Source organism: Cnephaeus nilssonii (genome assembly GCF_951640355.1).
Source record: "Cnephaeus nilssonii genome assembly, chromosome: 12".
In the NCBI taxonomy this organism is placed as follows: domain Eukaryota; kingdom Metazoa; phylum Chordata; class Mammalia; order Chiroptera; family Vespertilionidae; genus Cnephaeus; species Cnephaeus nilssonii.
Genome location: NC_137083.1, coordinates 42265556 through 42293039, shown reverse-complemented (window position 1 = coordinate 42293039; position 27484 = coordinate 42265556). Strand labels below are relative to the sequence as shown.

Below are 27484 nucleotides of genomic sequence, written 5' to 3'. Positions count from 1 at the left end.
CTTTAATTATGTTCACATTAGACAGTAGGGAAGCTGCATGTTGAAGAAGAAATAGCAAAGAAGTCTGAAAACAGAAGCCACATTTTAACACTACCAGCTGCATGGCCTGAGAAAAAGCACTTAGATTTTTGTGGGGAGGGGTATGCTATTATTCTTTCATTTGCAAGAAGAGAAGAACAATAATAATAATTGTAAGTGCCTCATAGAATTGTGAGGGCTAACTAGGTGATATGCATTAAAAGGTTTTGCAAAATTGATCTTTTAAATTGAATATAATAGATTGAGATAAGAACAAAAAAAATTAAACATCTTGTGCAGAAAATGCAAATAGTTAGAATAATTACTTTCATTTAGTAAATGTCTATTGTGTGCTAGGAACAAGCTAGACGCTTTAAAAACATTCTCATTCAATATTCAAAAATCTCCCTGAAACTTGAGTTTTATTATCCCAACTACGCAGCTAAGACTTGGAGAGGTTTGGTAAATTGCCCAAGATCTTTCCTTAAAAATATCTCATCACGGGTGAACTAAGTAACCAAGTGATACTTTGTGCCAGTGTACAACTATAAATTGTAAAACTCTATTTAACCTCCAGAAACAATAGAAAAATAACTTGAATGGGCAATATTCTTGAATTTCACACATTAAACGCATCTTCTAAGGAATTACAAAAATTCTGGATGGTAAAATGGAGCAGCCTTGACTGGAGTTAGGGGCTATGAGTAGACTTTAAATCTAATCTGTCCCAGTAATCCAAAGCCGTAACTTTGGCAACCTTTCAATGAAAAAAATAAAATAAAATTCCTTTTCTTGAGGAGATCTTACTTTACAAGTATAAAATGCACTCACTGATTAGTAAACTGAGTCAATTCTATTGCTTTTTGGTGGTCTTTTAAAAATAAATAAACAAGAGATCTTGTTTACTTACCCAAAGAAGCCGTGTCCAACTCATTGGAATATCACTGTCGCAAAACACAATCCAGGTCCCTTAATCCTGCTTCTTTTGATCTCAAAAGGTGGTAACATTCAGTCCAGAGCTCACTCATCTGTAAATTGCATCACATTATCTCCAAGTTATTTAAGAAGCAAGCTCCGTTTGGTTTCTGGCATTTTAACCTGTTAAAGGCAAGGAGAGGGTTTGCCACATCGTTCCAAAGGTCTCCCACTAACCACAGCCTTCAGAGGAAGCAAAATGATCGAACACATTGGGAATCGGTACATTGAGAACAGGCCGGTGTATTCTGCAAATGCCTTTAAGGAAGAACATAAGAAGAAACACAGATATCATAAGACATTTCTGGATCATCTCAAAGTGTGCTGTAGGTAAGATATTTTTAAAGATACTGGCATTAGAAATAAAGGAAATGCTTCCTCCTAAATTTTCAAACTTTCATTCTCTCCTTTCTGGCTCTAGCCCAGAACTTTCAGAGTCTTCTTATCTTTGGTTTCCAAACTTCCCTGCCAGAGCTGGAAAGGTCGACTCTGAAATGAACACCGTCTCAGCTCTCAACACAGTCTTTCCATATCAGAGGACTAATAGATGAGGACAGAGGCACATTCTCCATTGAAATGTAGGACAATTCAAGCTGAGGATGACAAATAAGCTCTATTACGGCTAAAGAAAAGCAGCATTTTTCTTCTTAAAAATCCTTTGGTGGTGGCCCAGGGGCAGTTGATATGGGCAAGGAGGTGACTGTTCGTGGGAAAGTTAGTGAAAGTACTAGTTTCTCCTTTAAGATATTATCGCCTTTACCAATGTTCCACCTACAATGAGGTACTGAACTTAAAGTTTGATTTTAACTGACCTGTGGCTTTCAACTTTTTCAGCTGTTCCACACAAAAGGCCAAGAGAATTGCCCTCTCTTTACTCCCCATAGCATCTTGGTTACCAGCATACCGGATAAAGGAATGGCTACTCAGTGACATTGTTTCTGGAATCAGCACAGGGCTAGTGTGTGTACTGCAAGGTAAATTTTTTTTTTTTGAGATGTAATTCATCTATCACAAAATCCATTCTTTTTATGTGTACAATTCAGTGTTTCTTGGTATATTCACAAGGTCATGCAACCACCATGTCTAATTCCAGAATATTTTCACCACCACCCCAAAAATCTCTTGCTCATTAGCAGTCACTTCCCTTTCCCCCCTCCATCCATCCCCTTTGCAACAACTTTCTATCTCTATGGATTTGCCTGTTCTGGGCATTTCCTATAAATAGATTCTTCTGTATCTGGTTTCTTTCACTTTGCATAATGTTCTCAAGATTCATCCATGTTTCAGCATGTATGGCATTTCATTCCTTTTAGTGGATGAATAATATTCTATTGTATGGAAAAACCACATTTTATTTATGCACTCATGGTTTGATGGACATTTGGGTTGTTTTTGTTTCTACTTTGTGGCTATTAGGAATGATCGCTGTGTACAAGGTTTTGTAGAAACAATTCTCTTGGGCGTATAACTGCTGTGTCATATGGTAAAACACTAGCAATATATGAGGGTTCAAATTTCTTCATATCCTTGTGAACAGTGGTTATTGTCTGCCTTTTTTATTTTAACTGTCCTAATGAGTATAAAATGGTATCTTAGCCCAGCCGGTGTAGCTCAGTGGTTAAGCATTGAACCAGGAGGTTACGGTTCAATTCCCAGTTAGGCACATGCCCGGGTTGCGGGCTCAATTCCCAGTAGGAGGCGTGCAGGAGGCAGCCAATCAATGATTCTCTCTCATCATTGAGGTTTCTATCTTTCTCTCCCTTTCCCTTCCTCTCTGAAATCAATAAAAATATATTTTTAAATTAAATGGTATCTCATTGTGGTTTTGATTTGTATTTACTAAGTGACTAACAGTGGTTGAACATCTTTTCACGTGCTTATTGGAGACTTGTATGTATAACTTTTGTGAGATATCTATTTAAATCTTTTGCACATTTTAGAATTAGGTTGTCTTTTTATTGTTGAGTTACAAGGGTCATTTGTATATTCTAGATACTAAGCCCTTAATCAAGATATGATTTGCAGATAATTTCTCCCATTTTATTGGTTGTCATTTCATTTTCTTTGAAGCACACACTTAAAATTTTTGATGAAGCCCATTTTATCTGTTTTTAATTTGATTGCTTATGCTGTCAGTATCATTTCTAAGAAACCATTGCCTAATCCAAGATCACAAAGGTTTACAATTAGGGTTTTTCCTGAGTTTTATAGTTTTAGCTCTTATACTTACATCTTTGATACATTTGAGTTAGTAAAGTAACTTATATTTAGGGTCCACATTTAAATATTTAAAGACTCTAATGAGAACTTCTGTGATTCCCCTTGCATGAAATGTAAACCCTGATGTTTGTGTATTTACAGGTTTAGCATATGCTCTACTGGTCAACATCCCTCCAAGCTATGGGTTATATGCAGCCTTTTTCCCAATCATAACCTACTTTTTCTTGGGCACTTCTAGACACATAGCTGTGGGTAAGTGAATTTCTGGGCTAATTAATGCTCCACTGCCTTCCCTTTATGAATTTCATTAGCCACACACTATCCATTTCAAATTGTGCATAATTCAGAAGAAGAATCAGTTTCTTGTAAGAATTAGGACTGAAAGACAATTGTGCTTTAGGGAGACATTTATTCACCACAATTCACCCTCTGTTAATTAGGTCCATTTCCAGTTCTGAGTATCATGGTGGGAGCAACAGTTATGAGACTAAGCTCAATGGACAATTCAGATGCTATGGATTCTTATAATAGCTCAATGAGTAGTAACTCGTCACTAGATGACTATAAGGTGATGGTGGCCGCCACAGTCACAGTTCTTTCTGGAATCATCCAGGTGAGCACTTTCTCATATAAGCTACCCTCCCAATCTGCTTGTCCTGACCTGTACACGTTTTTCTGATTTTCCTCCTTCTTGCCACCCCTCTCCACTTTTCCATTTGATTTGTAGCCCTCCTTCCATAGCCTATAGGAAATAATTTTAAAAGGGCCACTCACCACAAACAGAGTGGAGAGGCAGATCCACATTGCAAAGATGAGTGAACGTGGGTCTAGAGAGAAAGAAAATTGGGAACAGGAAGGGGTGAGGAGTGAAATGCTGAATTCAATGCAATATAGTCACTAAACATAACTACATGCAATCAATAGTGAAACTGGGAGCTTTGGAACTTTTTTCTTTATGATTCTTCAGGGACTATAATCTAGTTGGAAGGGTTTGTGGTTTCAGACTTTGAATTGTCCATTTCAAAGTTTTGGGGAAAGCTGGAGAGGTTAATGGAGGGGCCTAAAGCCTCTCTCCCAAGTAAAAATGTCATGGACTCCTTAAGATGTTGCCTAAGTTTGTGACTAGTGATACCATTGGTTAAAATCTTTTTTTTAAAGAAAGAGTCAATGTATACAAACACGTAAGTGGTGTGTCCCATTGACAAACAGCTTGGTCAGGTCTTTCTAAGACATTTCTGAACCTAGTGCCTCTGTGTGTCCGCAGCTCTGGCTCCATTCCAGGGACATGAATGGAAAGGCAGGCCAAGTATCCAAGGGAAGGAAAATCCATCCATTCACCTGATTGCAAAATACTGGTGCTTTGGGGCAATTTACCATTTTTGCCCCAGTTAAAACCAAGCAATTCATATGTCCCATACACAGTTATGTAATTCCTACAAAAGTCAAGCAACTTGTTTGAGGGATTATGAATGGATGCTCATCTATGCATGCTACAGCAGCTAGAATGTGTAGCATTCTTAAAAGTACATAAGAAAATTGATGAAGGCTGATGCTAGATAAGATTCTGCTATGAAAGGATTATAGGTGTATCTTCTAAAGACACTGCACCTTGCCGTAGCTGGTTTGGCTCAGTGGATAGAGCGTCAGCCTTCGGACTGAAGAGTCCCAGGTTCGATTCTGGTCAAGGGCACGTGCCTGGGTTGTGGGCTCTATCCCCAGTGTGGGGCATGCAGGAGGCAGCTGATCAATGATTCTCTCTCATCATTAATGTTTCTATCTCTCTCTCCCTCTCCCTTCCTCTCTGAAATCAATATAGATAGATAGATAGATAGATAGATAGATAGATAGATAGATAGATAGATAGATACTGCACCTTTAAAAAGGGGGGTAGACAAGCCTGTTACTTTTGGAGTGAACTAGACTTGCATGCTATTTGAACAGCATATAACATTCCACCTTGGGGTGTGGGGTGGGGAAAGGGGAGGCGTTCCAGGAGGGAGGGACTCATGCTACTTTAAGGCTTATAAGTACAGGCTGAACCTTTACGTTTTGATCATTTCAGCCGCTGAGCCCTCAGGTTGCTGAGGGGTACTCCTGATCTGCACTAACAAAGGCCTTTGCCCTTCTCCTTCCAGTTGCTCCTGGGGGTTCTGCAGGTCGGGTTCCTGGTGATATATCTGTCTGAATCCCTCATCAGTGGCTTCACCACAGCTGCTGCTGTTCACGTTCTGGTTTCCCAACTCAAGTTTATGCTACAATTGAGTGTCCCATCACACACTGATCCTTTTTCACTTTTCAAAGTAAGTATTACTTTTGCTTAAAAAATGTTTAAATACATGTAATTCACTATCGTGTTTCTGGGAGAGCTCCGCTTTAATGCCGAGGGTCTTGCCTACAACATCCAAGAAACAAATGGGCTGTGAAATTTATTCACATTAAGAAAAAGTTAGTGACAATGAGAACAACGTTGAAAACTAACCACACCTACTGTACAGCTAATGGGAACAACAGAAATAAAGTGCCACTTCTCTTATATTTGACTGTTAAGTATTATTAAAAAGAAAAAAATCTACATACATTATTAAAAGCTTTAATATTTTGTCCCAAATTTTTAAAAATTTCTCAAAATCTTATTTCGAAAGAAATGTGCTAACTGAGTGAAAATGCTTCCCCATTTCTAAAAAGCACGTCTCATTCTTTTAGAGTTGAAGTTCTTACTCTTTTATGCTTCTCTGTTTATAAAGCAAAAGGAAATGGGCCAATATGTAAATAGGACAGTGGTTCTTCCTCCTGCAGAGGTTGTACTATAGAACAGTATTCTTTTTTGTTTTTTAATTTTTTCCCATCACCATTTATTCCCTTATACCCTCTTCAACCTCCACCCACATCCCTCCCTCCCATAATCACTGCACTGTTGTTAGTGTCCATGAGTTCCTCCTCTTTTTTTTTTCTTTTTTTGCTCAATCCCTCCACCCACCTTCATCCTCCCCCACCTCCATTCACAGTTGTCTACCTGCTCTCTATCTATGAGTCTCTTTCTATTTTGCTTGGTAGCTCAATTTGTTCATTAGATTCCACATAGGAGTGAAATCATATGGTACTTGTCTTTGTCTGACTGGCTTATTTCACTTAGTGTAATGATCTCCAGGTCCATTCAAAGGGTTGGAAAGGGTAAAATTTTCTTTCTTTTTACAGCCAAGTAGTATACCATTGTGTAAATGTACCATATCTGTTCTATCCATTCATCTACTGATGGACAATTGGGCTGCTTCCAAATCTTGGCTATCCTATATAATAAAGAGCTAATATGCTAATTAGACCAGTGGGCAGGGGGTGGGGCCAGCAAGCCTGCGCTGGCAGGCCAGCCATGGTGGTCCCAGCACCCCCCCTTCCACAGAGGCGGCAGGAGAGGTGGTGGCGCAGGCCTGGTCCTGGCACTGCGCCTTCCGCAGAGGCGGCCACAGGGGAGCGGGCCTAAGCCACAGTCGGTCATCCCCCGAGGACTCCCAGGCTTCCAGAAGGATGTCTGACTGCCAGTTTAGGCCTGATCCCCCACGGAGCTGGCCTAAGCTGGCTGGTGGACATCCCCCGAGGGGTCCCAGACTGCGAGAGGACGCAGGCTGGGCTGAGGGACCCCTGAGTGCACGAACTTTCATGTACTGGGCCTCTAGTTGTAAATAATGCTACAATGAACATAGGGGTGCATTTACCCTTTCAAATTAGTGTTTTGGGTCTCTTTGGATAAATTCCAGAAGTAGAATTCCTGGTCATAAGGCAGTTCCATTTTTTTTTTGAAGTAGTTTCATACTATTTTCTACAGTGACTACACCAATCTGCATTCCCACCAACAGTGCACAAGGGTTCTCTTTACTCCACAACCTCACCAATATTTGTTTGTTGATTTATTGATGCTAGCCATTCTATTCTGACATTTGTGAGGTGATATCTAATTGGTTTTAATTTGCATTTCTCTGATGATTAGTGATTTTGAGCATCTTTTCATGTCTATTGGCCATCTGTATGTCCTCTTTGAAGTGTCTATTCAGGTCCTCTGCCCATTTTTAATTGGATTGTTTGGTGGTGTTATTGTTGTTTGGGTGTTGAGTTGTATAAATTCTTGATAATAATTATCCTCTTATCTGATGTATTGGTGAATATTTCTCCCATTCAATGTGTTTGTTTTTTCATTTTGTTGATGGTTTCCTTTGCTGTGCCAAAACTTTTTAATTTGATGTAATCCCGTTTATTTTTTCTTTTGTTTCCCTTGCCTGAGGAGATATAGCAAAAAAAATACTGCCACAAGAAATGCTGAGATTTTACTTCCTATGCTTTTTTTTCCTAGGATTTTTATGGTTTCAAGTCTAACATTTAAGTCTTTAATCTATTTTGAGCTTATTCTTTTGTGCAATTTAAGAAAGTGGTCTAGTTTCATTTTTTGCACATATCTGTCAAATTTTCCCAAAACCATTTACTGAATAGACTATATTTAGCCCATTGTATGTTTTTGCCTCCTTTGTCAGATAGAAAGACGTGGGTTTATTTCTGGGCTCTCTATTCTGTTCAATATAGAGAACAGTAAAGATTCCATAAAAAAACCTATTAGAACTGATAAATGAATTCAGTAAAGGAATAGGATACAAAATAAATATCCAGAAATCAATTGCATTTTTATACACCAATAATGAACTACTAGAAAGGGAAACTAAAAAAAAAATCCCATTCACAATTGCTTCAAAAAGAATGAAATACCTAGGAATAAACTTAACCAAGGATGTAAAAGACCTATGCTGGGAAAATTACAAGACACTGAAGAAAGAAATTGAAGAAGATACCAATTAGTGGAAGTATATACCATGTTAATGGATAGGAAGAATTTAAAATCATTAAAATGTCCATACTACCCAAAACAATCTGCAAATTCAATGCAATTCCTATCAAGATACCAATTTTGTATTTCACAGTAGAACAAATATTCCAAAAATTTATATGAAACCACAAAAGACCTGGAATAGCAACAGCAGTGTTGAGAAAGATAAACAAGGTTGAAGGAATCATGCTACCTGATATCAAACTATACTACAGGGCATACTAATCAAAACAGCATGGTACTGCCCTGGCTGGTATGCTCAGTGGTTAGAGCGTCGGCCTGCACACCGAAGGGTCGCAGGTTAGATTCCCCGTCAAGGGCATGTATCTGATCTGGGTTGCAGGTTTGATCCCTGGCCCCAGTCAGGGTGCATGTGGGAGGCAACCAAGCAATGTGTCTCTTTCACTCGCTATCAATCTATGTTAGTTCTTTTGCTTCAATGCTTATTTTTATGTATTTGGAAATAATTGAGTGTCATAATCAAATTATTCATTAATATAGTACTTGGATGTTTTTGTTTTTATAATTTTAGATACTAAATTCCATATTCACACAAATAGAGAAGACTAATATTGCAGACCTTGTGACATCCTTGATTATCCTCTTCATTTTATTTGTGGTTAAAGAAATAAATCAGCGCTACAAAGCCAAACTTCCAGTGCCCATTCCAATTGAACTCATCATGGTAATTGATCACCTTAAGACTTTCTCTCATAACTCATGAGTCTCACAGTTGTTTGTTGAAAGCCCTTCACCATCTGTAGATCAGGAGGATTTAGTGGGGCAGATGCCATCTCTGCAGTTTCCGGGCCTAATGTTTAGTACAGTTTTATCTTTATTCAGAATTAAGAATTTCCTCTTATGGTTTTGGGTTTATTCTGTCCATTTAAGACATGGCTGGAGCAGAGGGCAAGATCTCTAGGAAGTTGATAGATCCATTTGAATTAATGCCTCAACTCTGGTGGGACATTAGAATTGCCTCAGGACTTCTTAAAAAGTAGCAAAGCCGGGGCTTGAGATTCGTATCTAATAGGTCAAGGGATAGTTTTTGGCATTTTTTGTAAAGCAAGACTCTTAGGTATGTCTCACGTTTCTAACTTGGGCAATTTGCAACTTTGCAGACTGTGATCGCAACAGGGGTATCCTATGGCTTTGATTTCGAAGGAAGGTTTAATGTGACTGTGATTGGGAAAATGCCAAGTGGGTAAGTGTGTCTTTTAGGATGACCTCTCCAAGCACTCATTAGAGAGTAAGCAGAAGTTACTAAAGACAACCAGCTGAAGTGCATTAATCCAGGCCAGAATCCTCTCTGCATGTGGCATTTATGAGGAAGACTCACTGCTCTCCTTCTAGGAAGGAGCCACAAAGGACATATGGGTCTGCAGTTCTTAATATCAGGAAATGTCTCCTTGTGGAAGAACTCCCAAACCAGATGAACAGGGACTCAAACACAAGTAAAAATGAAGTAGTAAAAGTAGAAAAACAGGCACCAAATCCTGCTTCTCCTCACAAAAAAAAAAAAAAAAAAAAGAAAGAAAGGAAGAAAGAAAACCAAATGAAACCAGATTTCCTTGTCCATAAATTACTACAAACAATATGTAGTGCTTTGTTTGTGTTACTGGAGCCAAGAGCCGACAGTTCAAAAGAGACGCTGGAGGAATACCTGGCACACTGCTTGAGCAATCCAGTTAGGCACACCCTGTCCTTTCTCGTGATCAAATCCAAAACAAGGCCAGAGCAACTCCTGCCGCTGCTAAAGGATGGGAGGTCCAATTCGTATGAGGAATTTGAAAATCCATCTCCTTGCATTTATTGGATTGAGAAGAGAGATCCAAATTTGCGCTCTCTTTCCTTTTGCTGCCCTCTGACCATAACAGCTACTTCTTTCAACTTGCTTACAATGATAGGTTGTATTCTTGTATAAAAACCAAAAACCAAAAACCATGCTTAAGGTGTACTTGAGAATTCCATGAATCAGCATTTATATGCATTGGTGACTTAAAAACAGCCAACTTCTTTTAAAAGTGTATATATATATGGTTTCTCTCCACTCTGCAGTTTTCAAGTTATTAAATTTTAATACATTAAAGATCTTGTCAGAGGGTTTTAGAAATAAGAGATAAACTTAACATCACTGAGTTACAATCTTAGAGACTTGACTTTGTGACTCTATTTCTGATGTCAATGGACCTTTCTCCTCAGTGTGTGTGGGGTGGGGAAGGGAGGAATTCACATTTATTAATTGTTAACGTTCTACAGTGAGGCAGTGTAGCTCAGCAGGCAAGCTCAGGTGTTCTAGAGGCACGGTGCCTGGGGTTTCGTTCTGACTCACTGAGTGTGGCCTTGGGCTCAGGGAGCTAAGCAAATAACAGAGCCAAAAAATGAACTTAAGTCTTCGGACCACTCTGTCTGTGGTGCTTAGAGGCTAGAACAAAAGATTAATAACTGACTTCTGGTTATTTTGATATACACTGCAAATTTTAATTGTATCACTGGTTTTAGATTTATTTAATAAATAAATAATATTCCAAGATAACTTTCTGATTCATGATAGCTGCAGAATGTGAGATAATAGTACTTCTTCAAATTAGACCTGAAAAAAAATTTTAAGATAGATATTCACAAATCATTAAGAAAGAGTTGAATGGAGCCTACCTAACCCACTGCCAATAAGTTTTAGATGTTTGTAGAAGCTGGACATTGGAGTAAATTGCTGTTGCGTTTGAGATATTTGTACTGTTTAGAATACAATTAGTAAATATCATTTAACTGCTCTAAGTTCATGCGGCATAAGCCCAAAAGTATACTCCATGAGTTGAACGTTTCCCTGGCACAACATCACTCTAAATGGAAACCCTCTGTCTGCTTCGGGGCCACAGTTGGCTCTAGCAGTTCTGTGGAGCCCGGGCAGAGTCCAAGGCCCATCTGTTTGCTAAGGGTTTTCCATGAAAGGCTATGTTATCAATGGAAAGAAGACTTTCTTGCTGGTCTTGCCTCAGAATTGTGTTTCCTCAAAAGCCTCTACCCATGGATAACTAGTGGAAGCATTGTAGGTGATGCTTTGCACCCTTTGCAACAATGCAAGTGGGATCTAAGGTATTTTGCATGAAGCTTATGGGGATATAACTATACATTATGATGTGCTTATACTAGCAAAATCATATCAGATGCACCACTGCCATTAGGCTGTATTTACAATCTTGTATCAAATTCAAGCAGCATTGCTTTTCAACAATAATATAACAGATTCCAAAGTTGGCAGTGATACTAAATTCTTGCTAGTCATGCTCCAAAGTGAGGCACGATTCATCCTAGATTGCATTTATTCATTGATTGGCCCCAAAATTATGGACCACCTGATCTATGCCATGAAGACTGGTCAGTTCTGGTCACAGAATAGTGAATCAGTCACAGTTTCTGCTCAGTATCTGGGGTGGGGCGTTGGCTGGGGGTGGGGAGGTATCAAGAGTTAGGGAAACACAGAGAAGCTCTCCTAACCCTTGATAGTGAGGGAAGACGTGCTAGAGCAAGCATGTCAAACTCAAATGCTAACACGGGCCAAATAAACAAGGTTTAAGTTTATGTGGGCCACCAAAAAACAAAAGCTTTAATTTTCATAGAAACGTAGATTTATTTCAATAGAGACATGCTGAATAAAAAGGGTTGACATAAATGGGTAATTATGAACATAAATTAATAGAACATTTGAATAAAAATTAATATTTTTTTCTTGAACATTAACTTACCAGACACTGAATAACTGCACAAATTAATAAGCGTAACGCAAATAAACCTATTTTTCCTGTTCTCCGAAAGTGAAATATTTCCTGTTGCGCACACCAAACAAGTCAGTCCAAGACTAATGACATGGCAATCGGCTGCTAAAATATTCACTGCTAGTATTAGTGGAGAAAAATGGTGTGCCTGCATGTAAGGCGCGTAAGGGAAATGTATGCAACACGATTATAGTAATCAGTCGTTATCGAATGTTGTAGTTTGTTATTAATAACTAGAGGCCTGGTGCACAAAATTCATGCACAAGTAGGGTCCCTAGGCCTGGTCGGCAATCAGGGCCGGTCTGTGGGGCTACTGGCGGGGCGATTGTGGGGTCCCTTGGCTGGCCTGGGGCCTGCAGGCTGGGGGCAGCTCCTGCATTGAGCATCTGCCCCCTGGAGGTCATTGTGCATCATAGTGACCGGTTGTTCCATTGTTCGGTCGATTTGCATATTGGGCTTTTATTTTATAGGATTATGTATAACAGGATATTGTAAAATTTAAGTTACGAAATTTTTATTAAATTTTTTTTGGATGTTTCTTACATAACATTATATTGGCTGGGCCACAAAAATAATTGTTGTGGGCCACATGGGGCCATGGGCCGAGAGTTTGACATGCTTGTGCTAGAAGGACAGGGATGAGGGGAATGGTTCAGGCACAGGGAACAGCAAATTAGAGGCTTCCAAGGTGAGAGAATGGGTGGTCCCTTTGAGAAACAAACAAACAAAAAAGCTGGGTATGGGTGGAGCATAAATTCTGGGAAATTGTAGCGATTGAGCAGGAATGGAGGGAGGGGGTAGACAAGGGGCCTTGCTAAGAAATTTAGACTTTTTTCTGAGCACAAATGGATGCCATTGAAGATGTCTTAGCAGGTTGGTGACCTTCAGACTTGTTTACTTCAATTTCAGATTTGAGCCACCTATCTCATATGACTTGGAGATTATCAAAGGAACCATCGGAGACAGCTTCAGCATTGCAATCGTTGGCTTCGCAGTGGCCTTTTCGGTTGCCAGCGTTTATTCCCTCAAACACGATTATGCGATTGACGGCAATCAGGTAAGTTTACAGCCGATGCTGGATCTAATTCAGCATCTTTAAACAATGTTTCATGTTCACAATATCCATGGCGCTGCTCCTAATGAAGATCCCTTCTTGTTCTCTCGTCAGGAGTTAATAGCCTTGGGAGTGAGTAACATATTCACCGGATCATTCAAAGGATTTGCCGCAAGTACCGCCCTCTCCAGATCTGCAATTCAAGAAAGTACTGGAGGCAAAACGCAGGTATTTCTGGACCTTTGCGTGGAAGGCCATCCTAGCTTAGTCCCCGGGGAATGCCGGACCGGGGGAAAAAGTTGATTTTGTGGTGGGAATGTTTTCATCTACACAGGTTGCTGGGATTCTCTCTGCTCTCATCGTGCTGATTTTCATTGAAAACCTGGGATTTCTTCTGGCGCCACTACAAAAGGTACCAACCCTCCCTCCTTGGATGCTATCTCTCTCCTTTGGGTGATGGATCAAGGACCCTGGTTCCTAAACTCTAGAAACATAAACCAAACGGGAAAACAAGGTAACTGCAAACTCTCAAGCACTCTTCTCAGCCACTACTCTGCGGGCCATAAATATTTCTTTTTCCCCTGGTAGCATTTTGTGAATGCTAGGAATGCACATGCCCAAAACACCTTATCTACTCTACTCTTCCCATGTTCGTAGCCCGGAATATACTTGATGTTTAGACAGAAAGACACCCTGGCACAGCAGCTTCAACAGGAATTGACTGAGGTGAAGATTTTCTTAAAGGTTGAGGTAATCAGGGCGTTGATCTAAGTCAGAGAATGGTGCTGCCAGCCACACAACCTGTTCTTAGGCATCCGCCCTGCAGCTCCCAGGGTTTGGTTTGACTCCAAGACCAACGCTGTCAGATTGCAGGTTGGGAGCAAACAGCCAAATACACTGGGGAGTGTGCCTCACGCTCCTCTGCCCAGCTCTCCTGAACTGTAATTTTTGAGGCTTTAGCTGGAGGCTTTGTAAACTACTGCAGCGCCCAGATGGAAAACATAAGGGCCGACTCCAGAAAGCATGGGCTCTCTAGGAAGCCAGACAATGGTAAATGTGCAGCTCTTTATGGTGTGGACGGGTTCTGAGGGAGAGTATGGAGCACTGGCTCTAGACCTGCTTCTAATCCTGGCTCTGCCACTTGTTGTCTGTGTGCTTTGGGGCAAATTACTTAACGTCTCTCAACCTCAAGTTCCCCCCAAAAATATCCTCGTGTGAGGATTAACAAAAATACTAAATGAATAAATAAATAAATACACACACAGCCCCCTACATAGAGAATTCTGCCCTATGGTGCTTCTTCCGGGTGCATTCTTGGGCTTTCCCTCACCCACACCAACTTGGAGAATTAAAGAAACAGTTGCCATATAAAATCATAGCTCTCCAGCGAATAAACAATGCCCAAAGACACTGTCCAGGATTAATCAAAACTCCTGCTATCAAGGATTCACGTGGCAAGTTCTTAGACCATAGTGTCTGTAATGTCCTTGTTTCACCCGAGTAGCTGCTTTGCTTCTTTTTATCACAGGAGGACAAAAGAACCCACAGTGACAGCTAATGATCAATGTTTCTTGGGTGCTTACTAAGTATCGGCAGAATTTTTATGCATTTTACATGTATTTCATCCTTTCTTTTTCTGGTAATTCTATGTATTTTATTTGTATTTTAATCCACTGATATATGAATGTCTTGGGTACATGTTTTTATTTGACTTTTCTCAGAATTTATTTCTTTAGCTGGAGATATGAGTCAGCACGGTCATCCTTTCTGGTTTAATAATGAAAGATGTTAAGGTATGAATGGTTGTAATTTGAATTATATCAGTTCACATAGGTAAAGTTTTATTGTAATTACCTTATTAATATTAAAACTACATTTCTGATATCTAATCTCCATAAGCAGCTATAAAATTTGACTACAGATTAGGTTAACAAAAAAGATGATCTCAATCATTCCAAAGGGCAGACATAGTGTTTTTCTCTGGATTTATTCTCTGCACAGAAAAGTAAAACATTAAGTTGATTAATTAACAAAATTAGAAAATAAACCAACTTTTTAATTTTTTATTTATTTTTTGGGGTTTTTTTTTTTTTTGCTTTAATTATTAAGGTGTTACATATGTGTCCTTATTCCCCCATTACCCTCCCATCCTCCCCCACTCATGCCCTCACCCCCCTGTTTTCTGTGTCCATTGGTTAGGCTTATATGCATGCATACAAATCCTTTGGTTGATCTCTCCCCCTTACCCCGCCCCTTACCCTACCTTCCCTCTGAGGTTTGACGGTCTGATCGATGTTTCTCTGTCTCTGGATCTGTTTTTACCAATTACACTGTGGATACCAGATAAAATTTCCCTCTACAGCTCCTCAATGCTCTGCAGGCTTTATTATTTAAGGGCTCTATTGTGGGTGTAATTCATTTCAGATGGTTTTTCCTTGGAATTCTGTCCAGGTGGGAAATAATGCCTAATGAATAGAAAACTTCTGCAGGTGGCACTGGACATGCTTAATGCTAAAGTCCCCCCTGCCCCCAAAATAAGCAGGAAGCTTATTATAGAGAGTCTTATGGAGCCCTCCCCCAGCTATAATGGTGATGACATCTTTTTTTCCTTAAATATATCTTTATTGATTTCAGAGAGGAAGGGAGAAGGAGAGATAGAAACATCAATGATGAGAGAGAACCATTGATCGGCTGCCTCCTGCAGGCCCCACACAGGAGCTCAAGCCCACAACTCAGGCATGTGTTCTAACCGGGAATCAAACCATGACCTCCTGGTTGGTAGGTCGACGTCAGCATGCAAATTCCATAGCCCATTCAGAATGGAACAGCTTGAATTGGGGGTGAGGACTAGGGGCACATATCTACCATTGTGTTAAAATGTAAATAAGAGTCCGACCAGCATGGCTCAGTGGTTGAGCATCGTCGACCTATGAACCAGGAGGTCACGGTTCGATTCCCGATCAGGGCACATGCCCGGGTTGCAGGCTCAATCCCCAGTGGGGGGGTGTGCAGGAGGCAGCTGAGCAATGATTCTCTCTCATCATAGATATTTCTATATCTCTCTCCCTTCCTCTCTGAAATCAATGAAATATATGTAAAGAAAAATCTAAATAAGAAAGGGAGCAAACTTGGCTAGTCAGCATTTTTCACCTTAACTGGCATCATTCCCCCTAAGACGAGTGATCTCACTCGGGCATGTGAAGGAAGAATCAGGAGCCTGAAGTGCTGCTGTAGCAGAGCTGAGTTTTCTACCCAGATCTCTTAGCAAATCTACTATTCAGTGGTATCTACATCAGGACTGTTTAAAAGAGGCTGTGCTCCTGGGTGGTGAGTACTGGCTTTGGAAATAGTAATTCATTAGCTCATCCGCTCGCTCACTGAGTAATTATTAAGCCTCTCCTGGATATATCCACCATGGTCGGTTCTGGGGATACAGCAGGGAGCATGAGAGATGTGGCACACGCTGTTCCAGAGAGTCTGCCTCAAAGAGTTGTTCACCTCTGCCACCTTCAGCTTCCTATTTCAAAATGGCATGATTGCTGAGCATCGTCAAAGTTGTGAATTCTTATCCCAGGACCTCAAGCTCCCCAAACTTGTTTTTAAACAGAGAGCAACCCCCTGTCCCACCTTCAATAAATAGACACACAGTCGCCTCTCTCTGATTGAGAAGAATTTATATCCGTCATAGGTCTTAGGCCTGCCTTTCTCTGTGCCAAGGTATAGGCCAGTAGGTGCTGTCAGGTCATCGATGCCACTGTCACTGTGGTGGGGGAGGTCTGGTGTGTCTTGCATGGCACTGCACACAGGACAAGGGTGTACACGTTGCTTTGAGGCCCTCTAAAGGACTCACTTATCTACAGCCTTCACCTTTGCTTCTGTGTGGCTGATTTAGTTATCTGGAAGTACATCTGCAGTTTATGTCTCTCACAGTCTGTCCTGGCAGCTCTAGCACTTGGAAACTTAAAGGGAATGCTGATGCAGTTTACAGAAATACGAAGACTGTGGCGAAAGGATAAGTATGATTGTGTAAGTAGAGGCAACAACGGCACTTGAGAGAAAAATCAGGATGGCACTTAATGCTGATGTAAAATGCCCATTTATATTGTAAACTCTGAGAAATTGTGTTCCTATATATCTGTTACAATGACTTTAGTTTGTTTTATTTGCTATCTTTAAACAGCCTCCTCTAGTGATCATTCTCTGGGATTTTAATTTAAAAGGATGAGCTTCTTGCAGGTAGGAAATGCTCCAGGAAACACTAGTAGATAACTTCCTTAGATCTGCCCTAAAAACCCCTGCAGTCCTCCCAACTGCCACAGAAACTCTCTGAAGTTCAGGGTACGCATTGCTTTTGTGCCTCATTACATCATATGTTAGTTACCAGAGGATCGTGAAAAACTTAAATTCTGAACATTCCTTTTGGAAGTGCTCGATCAAAGCTCCCCTTGCTCTCGGCATGCCTTGTTGTGAGAAGCAGAGTCCATAATTCTATCAGGGTCAAAGTCTGTGGCATAAAAACGCTTAACATATCCTGTAGTACTTTACAAGCAAAAAGTAATAAACTACACCTGGTTTACTTTTTTTTTTTTGCTGATCTCCTCTGTATCGTTCCAATTTTAGTATATGTGCTAACGAAGCGAGCACTACACTTGGTTTACTTTTGTTCCGGCTAGATAATGGTTGGGGATTTTCACAGCCCTTTGGCATACTGATTCTTTTTTTTTTTTTTCTTTATTGATTTAAGAGAGGAAGGGAGAGAGAGATAAAACCATCAATGATGAGAGAGAATAATTGATCCGATGCCTCCTGCACACCCCACACTGGGGATCGAGCCCACAACTTGGGCACGTGCCCTGACAGGGAATTGAACCGTGACCTCCTGGTTCATAGGTCGACGCTCAACCACTGAGCCACGCCAGCTGGGCCATACTGAGATCCTTGGAGAGATCATCACTATTAATAAAATCAGCAGACCCAAAGTATAATATACCCAGTAATCTGCTAATTTTAAGGAACAGCAGCTGGTTCTGGAATTTTAGCTGTGACTGATAGACTCAGTCACTTCCTTGACCAGGCCAGGGATGGGATTAGCAACGGATACACTCTCTTTCTGCTTGTGTTTCTGTGGTTCAGAACCTGAGCCAGTAGACATGACCTCTGGAGGCAGGTCCCTTCTCCTGTATACTTCCAGCTTCTTCTGTGTTCCCTGGAAGTTCATGCTTTCTCATAGCAATGAACCTCACACAGTGGTCGGCAAACTCATTAGTCAACAGAGCCAAATATCAACAGTACAACGATTGAAATTTCTTTTGAGAGCCAAATTTTTTTAAACTTAAACTATATAGGTAGGTACATTGTTATTAACTTAATTAGGGTACTCCTATTGCTAAAAACTCAAGGGGCCAAAGAGCCGCATGTGGCTCGTGAGCCGTGGTTTGCCGACCACTGACCTAACACATTGTACTTGAATCAGAGTCCATTGTAGTGTATGGTGTACATGTTGCCTTCCTTTTGCAGCTCATTTGGATCGTGACCTTCATCTTTGTCACTGTCCTGGGACTTGCGTTAGGCCTGGCAGCTAGTGTGGCGTTTCAGCTTCTGACCATCGTGTTCAGGACCCAATTGTGAGTGATTGCCGCACTCTGGATCCTTGCAGACTTTGGCCTGCCAGTGTCGGAAGAAAAAAAATTTTGTCGCTGATTAAAGGGAAAGTGGTTTAATGGATAGGCGTGCAAATCTATCAAGACTGGCCAGTCTGTTCTTCCTCAGGTTGCTCACCCCAAAGGGCAATAGAATGGCTGTTAGATTGTACTCCCACCTGAAAAACATGGAGCTGAACTAAGAGAATTTCTGAAAGACCCCACTCATCCTAGAATTCCACAAAAACAACAACACTTTGAATGATTGATTCTTAAGGGTCATCCAGTCCAAACATCTTTTTTATTCCACTCAGCCTAAGTTGGATTATATTGTGACAGAGATATAAGACTTCTTAGCAGCTAAGGAGTTCTAGATCACAGTATTATCATAGTTAAAGTTAATCCTTGACTGATGGAATGCATTTATATTGCAATGTTCCTGCATTCATTGACTCATTTATATTTTCATCATTTCTTGGGGACTCAGCAAACATAGAGACAAACTGAGTGGTCATAAGCAAATCATCATACTTCCCCATGTCCACATTATACAACTGGGTAAACATATCTGTCTTTTTCACCAAATAACTGTGATATTCAGAATCAAAATAGCAAACACAAATAGAAGCTCTTTGTAAACTGGAATATGGTAGGTGGGAGGTACTGTCTTAGTAGCGTGGCAGAATAAGGAAAACAAGGTGTTGGCTCTCCATGGTCTCTAAGGGCATAGTGAATCTTTTACATTTTTAAAATGAGTATGCTTTGGTATGCTAGCAAAACATCAATGTTAGCCTTCTCGGCCTCCCAAATATGTATGCATGATGTATGTGGTATTCATTTTCCCTACAGTCCGAAATGCAGCACACTGGCTAGTGTTGGAAGGAGCAACATCTACAAGAATAAGAAAGATTACTCTGATGTAAGGAAGATTCATTTTTTACTTTGATTTGCTAAATTATATTACTATGAATCCACTGGGCACTATCTAATATTACTTCTCTGCCTTACAGATTTATGAACCAGAAGGAGTGAAAATTTTCAGATGTCCATCTCCTATTTACTTTGCAAACATTAATTTCTTTAAGCAGAAACTTATTGATGCTGTAAGTTTAGGGGTTATTAATTTTTTTGTAATTCCACCGAATATCTAGAAATGAAATGTTTGTTTTGTAACAAGAGAAGGTCATTGACTTCACCTATGTTGAGGCTGGGTTTTGTTAGTGTTTTTGTATCCCATGTCTTAGAGCAAGTGGAAAACTGCCTTGTAAAGGGCCTATTAATATGTTGGAAAATAAGATTATTTGAACAACTTCCAATATACAGTCATCTTTTATTAAATTCTGATGTAGAGTAAAAAGATCACAATGAGATTTGGGGCTACTGGTTTTTCATAGATATTGTCCTACAGACTTTCCTGAGGAAACAACTTCAGAAAGAGAAAAAGAGTGATATTTAGTATTTGGCTGTATCAATAAAGAGATTCAGAATAGCAAACAAATATTTATAATATAAATGAAATTAATAAATATAACATCCTATCTAATAATAGAGTAACATGTAAATTACCATCACTTCGCTACGCCCACGATTGGGCGGCAGGAGGCTGGGGGGACAGGACTCGGGGTGGCCTATCCGGCCATTGAGAGGCACGGATCCGCTGCCACTGAGGGGGGCTACCCTGCTGTTGGCCAGATCCACGGCCACTGAGGGGGCCTGCCGCGGACAGCCAGCTGTGCCTCTCAATGGCAGGGTAGCCAGGTGTCCGTGGCAGCCCCCCTCAGCGCCTCTCAACAGCAGGGTAGCCCCCCTCAGCGGCCGCGGACTATCAAAAGTGGGGGAGCTGGGTGCCTGGTGCACCAGCGGACAGGCACCCAGCTCCACCGCGAAAAGCGAAAGCGTGTAGGGGACCCTACATGTGCATGATTCAATCATGCACTGGGCCTCTAGTAAATGAATATTTAACATGATATAACAGCTGAGTATCCCTGGTGGCCTGGAGAGAAGATGACAAAGAAGCAGTCTTTAAGGTTAAGAAACAAAAGCTCAGCACTTACTCTTGAACCTGCCTTTTGATCTACTCTGTACTTTGCATAGAGTTTCTGCCTCACAATTATTACTAAACTAGAGGCCTGATGCACGAAATTCGTGCAAGGGACTCCAAGGGTCGAGGCAGCAGCCCCGGCCGCCGCCCCGGCCCCCACAGCAGTAGCCCTGGAAGGACGTCCAGTCTAATTAGCATATTACCCTTTTATTATTATAGATTGGTGCGCATCAAATATTTTTCTACAAATTTTTTACAATACTGGATCATATTGTGTATATGGCTTTATATACTGTCCTTTTCATTTAATCTAGTATCTTTCCATCTAACTACATTTTTTGTCAACTTTTTTTTAAATTACATAATTTGACTCTCCTTAACTATTCTCTGGAGCTATATGTTGCCACAATAAAAACACATTTGTTTTGAAAAGGGGAAAATGGAGGTTATCCTCTGGTTATTATAAAATAATAAAATTATAAGATAAATAAATTATAAAATCTCATAATAATAGATATTATAAAATGTAATCATATACTTTTAAAAATATATTTTATTGATTTTTTACAGAGAGGAAGGGAAAGGGATAGAGAGTTAGAAACATCAATGAGAGAGAAACATCGATCAGCTGCTTCCTGCACACACCCTACTGGGGATGTGCCCACAACCAAGGTACATGCCCTTGACTGGAATCGAACCTGGGACTCTTCAGTCCTCAGGCTGGTGCTCTATCCAGTTAGGGCATATACATTTTAATAGAATAAATTATATAGAAGTAGAATACTAGTTAGATGCCACCCATATTCAATAAATAGAAAATAAAAAAAGTAAAATCCTTTAAGTGTTGTGTGGACCAAAAATACAGATTCAAATTAGAGTTTAGACCCATTCATGGATCATTTATGGACATATCCTGGATGGTACACAGGTTTTTAAACATTAATCATTGCATACAGGCTGAGCAGACCATCAGTCTGACACAATGCTCTCACTGATGTTGTTTGAACCACTTACATTTTATTACTAATATATGTCTCAATTCCTTAACCTACCCTACTTAAAATCATTAGAAAAATGCTATATAAGTAGCAAAATATTCAATACTGTTGTAATACAACAACGGGTTTTTCAGGTTGGATTTAGTCCACTTCGAATTCTACGCAAGCGCAATAAAGCTTTGAAGAAAATCCGAAAACTGCAGAAGCAAGGCCTGCTACAAGTGACACCAGTAAGTTTCTTGACCGCATTTCTGTGTATTATAGCTAAAAGCTCAGTAAAATATAGGTCAAGATGTTGGTTCCATTTTTTTATATAAAATGCCAGATAAACAAGGTATTTCATGTGTCAATTAATGTGGTAATAGTATCTTTGAGGCTGTCCTTAAAATTTTATCCTCCTAGGACAATTTTTATTATTCAAAGAAAAGAGTTTACAATCTCATTTGCTTGACCCAACTTTAAATCTGTGCTTCAGCAATCTCTGACACACAGAATGTATTTCTTGGTCAGAATTTCCATGCATATTACTATCCTCTCTTGCAGAAAGGATTTATATGCACCGTTGATGGCTTGAAAGATTCCGATGAGGAGCTGGACAACAACCAAGTAGAAGAACTGAACCAGCCAATCAATACCACAGACCTGCCCTTCCACATAGACTGGAATGCTAATCTTCCTCTCAACATTGCGGTCCCTAAAATTGAACTGCATAGCCTCATCCTGGATTTTTCAGCCGTGTCATTTCTTGATGTTTCTTCAATGAGGGGTCTCAAAGCGGTAATTTCTTTTTTCTTAATGGAAATAACCAATCAGTGACTTAAGGTGAAAAATTGTATTTGTGGAAGGATGCTCCTTTAGACTTACACATTAAATAGAAGTAAATTATAATCTTAGAACATTCCATGGAGGGAGTGGGAGGGCGGGTGGGGCACGTTCAGTGCATGTCCTATGAGACTGGCATAAAATTTTGAAGGCAACCAAACCTACATTTCTAATCTATGTTGAACCTGCTAGGAGACGACTCTGCTCTCACACCTATGAAATTTCAGGCCTGTGGCACCTTCCAATCCTTATGGACATTGGATCTAAATTGTCCTAAAATACAGAAGATTTGAAAAGTTCTTGGGAACAAATGAGATAGGGGCTCCTTTGGTGTTGATCTGCATTCGTTATAAGCTGATGGAATTTCACTTGGCTGAACAGCAATATGTTTTTTAAAAAGGAGATGTGTGAAAGAATAAATATGGCAAGTGATTTGGGATTTAAAAGCAGGACTGGAACCATCAGGTTGCTCTCTGTTTTCTTTCCACCGTTTTGTGGGCATTTCTAAAATAAGTTAGTTTCTAACAGAATTGCAGAAATAGGTAAAGAAAATTTAAGAAATTCCACATTTCCCTCTTTTTCTGCGTGATTTTTCACAAAAATCTGCCTACATAAGAACAGAGCTAAGATCTATTAAGGAGGGTGAACTGCAGAAAAATTAGAAAATAGGAAAATTTCATTTTGTTCAAACTTTTCTTAAAAAAATCTTAAATCTGCAGACTGCTTGCTTTTTGTTTTCTTTGTGTGTGTGTGTGTGTGTGTGTGTGTGTGTGTGTGTGTGTGTGTGTGTTTGTTTGTGTCAGCTTTGGAGCAAAAAATATGCACACATCATATTGATTTTTTTTTATCCTAGCATATTGATTTTTTTTTCCTTAGGATAGCACAAAGGACAGGAACTCTGCCTTACATTTCATTAAAGCCCAACTTTTTAACTCAGTGTCTCATAGATCAACCGTATACGCTACTTCTCTCGCCTTATATGATCTTCATGATATCTCTACTGGTATTTGTTCTTAGCCTAGAGACCAAAAAATTGAATAAAGATTGTTGGTGCTGGGCACATCTAGTCACTGTGGACAGGAATAATGAACAACTTATGAGTCCCAGGGCTTTCTTATGTGAATGTATATAGAAAGCTCTAGCTGATATCATCTCACAGAAAAAAAAAAACTTTTAAAATTAGGGAATGACATCAGCATCGTGGTGTATTGAAAAGACTCCTTTGTTTCTCCCTAAATTTAAAATTAAATCAGAGTTTACCTGGTGAGTTAAAGCAGAACAGTTCCCCATCACACTTCCCAGAAGAATGATCACTTTTAACTTCCTCCTTCCGGGGAGAATTCTTTCCTTTGGATTTATCTCTTTCTGTCACAGAGCCTTGTTTTGAACTTGGGTGTCTCTTGACACTATTCTCTCTTTTCAAAATGTAACAGGTTCTGAAAGCATTATGTCACCCATACACTATAATTATGACAGTTTTCTTTACATTTCTGACAAGTGAAACTGTTCCCCAAGGAAGATCTATTTTCTTTTTAACAGATTTTGCAAGATTTCATCAGGATCAAGGTAGATGTGTATATTGTTGGAGCTGATGGTAAGTTGTTTTATTTTTAAGTTCCGACAGTCACTTCAGGTTCATTGCCAACTCTCGATCTCTCCAAGAACAGCTATTTTTTTTATGATCACCAAGAAGGAAGTCTAATTTTTAGCTGAGCCTATAGAAATCCCTCTGGAAATAGCATCTTTATGTTTCAGTTCTGTCGATATGTAATTAACTTTGCAATTTGAATCCTAGTTTAATAGGCAGCAAAAAAAAAAAAGTGGCTATGTAACCATTTTTTACTCTACTCTTCCTGGAAAAGTAGATTTGTTTTCTCTTTCCTTGCCTCTCTTGATTCCACAGCCCATAATAACCTGGTTTCTGCTTCACCTCACTGATGAGGTCATCAGTAATCCAGATTGTCAAGATCAACTGCCTCCCTCCTAGCTTCATTCTCATGGAGCTTACTTTAGCATTTGGCCCTTTCTTTAACATTTGTCTTTTCTTTTCTTTTCTTTTTTTAAACTTGATTTCAGAGAGGAAAGGAGAGGGAGAGGGAGAGCTAGAAACATCAATGATGAGAGAGAATCATTATCAGCTGCCTCCTGCACACCCCACACTGGGGATCAAACCCGCAACCTGAGCATGTGCCCTGGCGGAATCAAACCATGACCTCCTGGTTCATAGATCGATGCTCAACCACTGAGCCATGCCGGCCGGGCAGCATTTCTTTGAAACTCTGTCCATGACTTCTGCAAGACCCTTCTTCTGATTCACTTCTCACCACTCTCAGAGGGCCTCAGTGTCTGACACTGGCTCCTCTCCCACTCTTCACAGCCAGTCTTTCCCAGGCTTCACCCTTAACCCCATAGGTCTAATTCCATGAACTCTTTCAGGTCAATCTTTTACATGCTTATGACTGCAAGTGTATCTTGTTAATGAATTCCCAAACTAGACTTCCAGCCCAGACCTTTCTTCTGAGCTGCAGATCCATGTATGCAATTGTGCAAAACTAAATACATTATCCTCCTTCCCAAAACCACTCCTTCTCTTTTCCTATCTCAGTCACTCCATCACCACTCACTCAGTTGCCCAAAGTAGAAACCCTGGAGCCAACTTTAATTTCTCCTCCTCCCCTTCCCTCTGCATTCAGTGAATCACCTGTAGGTAACTCTTCTTGAACCAGTCTCTTGCTTGCCACTTCCACAACCTCAGTCCACACCTCTATCATTTCTCATCTAGGCCCTAGGAAAGAAGTTTCTAGCTAGTGTCCTGTCTCTAGAACGTTCTCCTACCCCATTTTCTGACTAGGAAGCTCTTTCATGGCCCTAGCCTGTTTGGCTCAGTGGATAGAGCATTGGCCTTCAGACTGAAGGGTCCTGGGCTCGATTCTGGTCAAGGACATGTACGTTGGTTGTAGGTTCAATTCCCGGCCCTGGTTGGGGTGCATGCAGAAGGCAACCAATCGATATGTCTCTCTCACATTGATGTTTATCTCTCTCTGTCTTTCCCTCTCCCTTCCTTCCACTCTCTCTAAAAATCAATGGAAAAATATCCTCCAGTGAGGATTAACAACAACAAAGAATTTATCCCTCAGGCCCTGGCCGACATTGCTCAGTGGTTAGAGCATTGACCGGCGCATGAAGGGTCATGGGTTTGATTTCCAGTCAAGGGCACGTACCTGGGTTGCAGGTTGATCCCCAGTGCATGTGAAGAGGTTATGTGGGGTGATCAGAAAAGATGTTTTCTGATGGAACCCAGCAGCTTTGGGAAAACGGGCTATAGCAAGTAACTGGTAAGTAATAGGTCTGGCCATCTGAACTACAGCATATCATTGGTCTGTAAGCAGATGCTCTATTTTAGCAGAATCCCAATTTGTAAAAATAAGCCACACTTGATGCATCAATCATTTACTGGGAAGATTAACTCACTAGGCTCCCGCCTAAAAGAAAGTGGATTGATTTTCTTCAAAGAACTACTAAAAGTTTTTCTAATTTGTTGTTGTTGTTGTTGTTAATTCTCACCCTAGGATTTTTCCCCCCATTGATTTTTAGAGAGAGTGAAAGGGAGGGGGGAGAGAGAGAGAGAGAGGAACATCAATGTGAGAGAGACACATCAATTGAGCCTGCAACCGAGACCAGAATCGAACCTGTGACCCTTCAGTCCATAGGCTGACGTTCTAACCACTGAGAAAAACCAGCTAGGGCAGTTTTACTCATTTGAACCTTTTCCTTCAGTCTTCTTACCTTAGGGCATTAAATATATACTTTTATTAGAGAGGTATCCTCTAGTTCCAGAAGACACTGTACTGATGGTACGCTGGCATCATACCACTGCAAACCCCAAACACTTAACCAAACACCTATGAAATGTAAGTAAAGTTTAAAATTAATTTACACTAAAATTTAAAATTATTCTTTCTTCTCTCTCTTCAGATGATTTCATTGAGAAGCTTGCACGGTGTGAGTTTTTTGATGATGAAGTCAAGGACTCAATATTCTTCTTAACAATCCATGATGCTGTTTTGCATATTTTGATGAAAAAGGATTACAGTACTTCAAAGTTTAATTTCAATCAGGTACCAGCTCTTGGTGACTTTGACGTTTGTCTAACCAATCAGAGAGCCTCACCAGCACCCTCTGCCCAGTAGCTGGATTGAGAATTGTCACCAAGTTTTCGAGGGTAAAGTATAGGAACAGAATTTAAACCTGAGGCCTGATCCAAGCTTTAGAACCAACGTCAGCTCCCTGCATTATAGACAGGGGTCGGCCTCCAGGGGTGATTTATGTAAACCTGAGTGTGCTTGGCCAACAAACACACATAGCCCCTTGGAGTTTGTGTGTCCCCTGAAACAAATGTGAAGAAATACATTTACAAGTTGTATTGTTACTTTAAGTTAAATCAGGCCTTTGAAAGATACTTACGTTAAAACCTGGTGTCACATGTTTTTTTATGTTAACCAAGTAGCAATGAAAGGTTATTAAAATTCAAGACAAAAAATGTGATGATTCTGTCAAATTCTAGCTCTAATCCTAACCCTAATTTTATCAGATTGACTACATTTTAAATACAAGACCTGATTATTGAAAGGTATAGAACTTAAGTTTTTTAAAACAAACAAAAACAAAAACAAGAACTTTCTGTCTTCTTCCAGGTACCAGTTGAAACGAAATTCTAATCAAAATATGATCCAGAGGGCTACTCATCTGACCGTCACACACAGAACAACTTTATACCCAGAAAGTTATTGATGTATTCATACATTGTATGAAGAATATTGTTATTTGACACTATTATGTTTCAAACTTTGGAACAAGATTGTTCTACCTTGGTATATTTTTCACATATGTACTATAAAATTATGTAAATACTCTTAATTTTATAAGCTTGTAGATTTATCAAAGGAAGAAAATTTTTGTGTTTATATGTATTTTTGTAGCACTGACAGATTTCTATCCAAATCACTACTTTCATGCATGTTTTATTACACCACTGCTTTGAATCTTGTAATTTATACTGTTCATACAGTATGTA

At 40.0% G+C, this 27484-nt stretch overlaps 1 protein-coding gene across 1 annotated transcript; it reads left to right on the top strand.

Annotated features, from left to right (window-relative positions):
• Positions 1–1192: 1192 nt before the first annotated feature.
• Positions 1193–27484, top strand: SLC26A3 (solute carrier family 26 member 3; the record flags this gene model as incomplete). The annotated part of the gene is made up of 19 exons (XM_079786822.1): positions 1193–1323; positions 1828–1967; positions 3355–3465; positions 3654–3826; positions 5349–5513; positions 8613–8765; positions 9202–9284; positions 12766–12913; positions 13025–13138; positions 13245–13322; positions 16841–16936; positions 18428–18534; positions 19399–19468; positions 19560–19652; positions 21723–21818; positions 22132–22365; positions 23950–24004; positions 26386–26528; positions 27105–27484. 19 exons carry the CDS (start codon positions 1193–1195, stop codon positions 27126–27128), a joined length of 2214 nt encoding a protein of 737 aa, XP_079642948.1. The 3' UTR covers positions 27129–27484.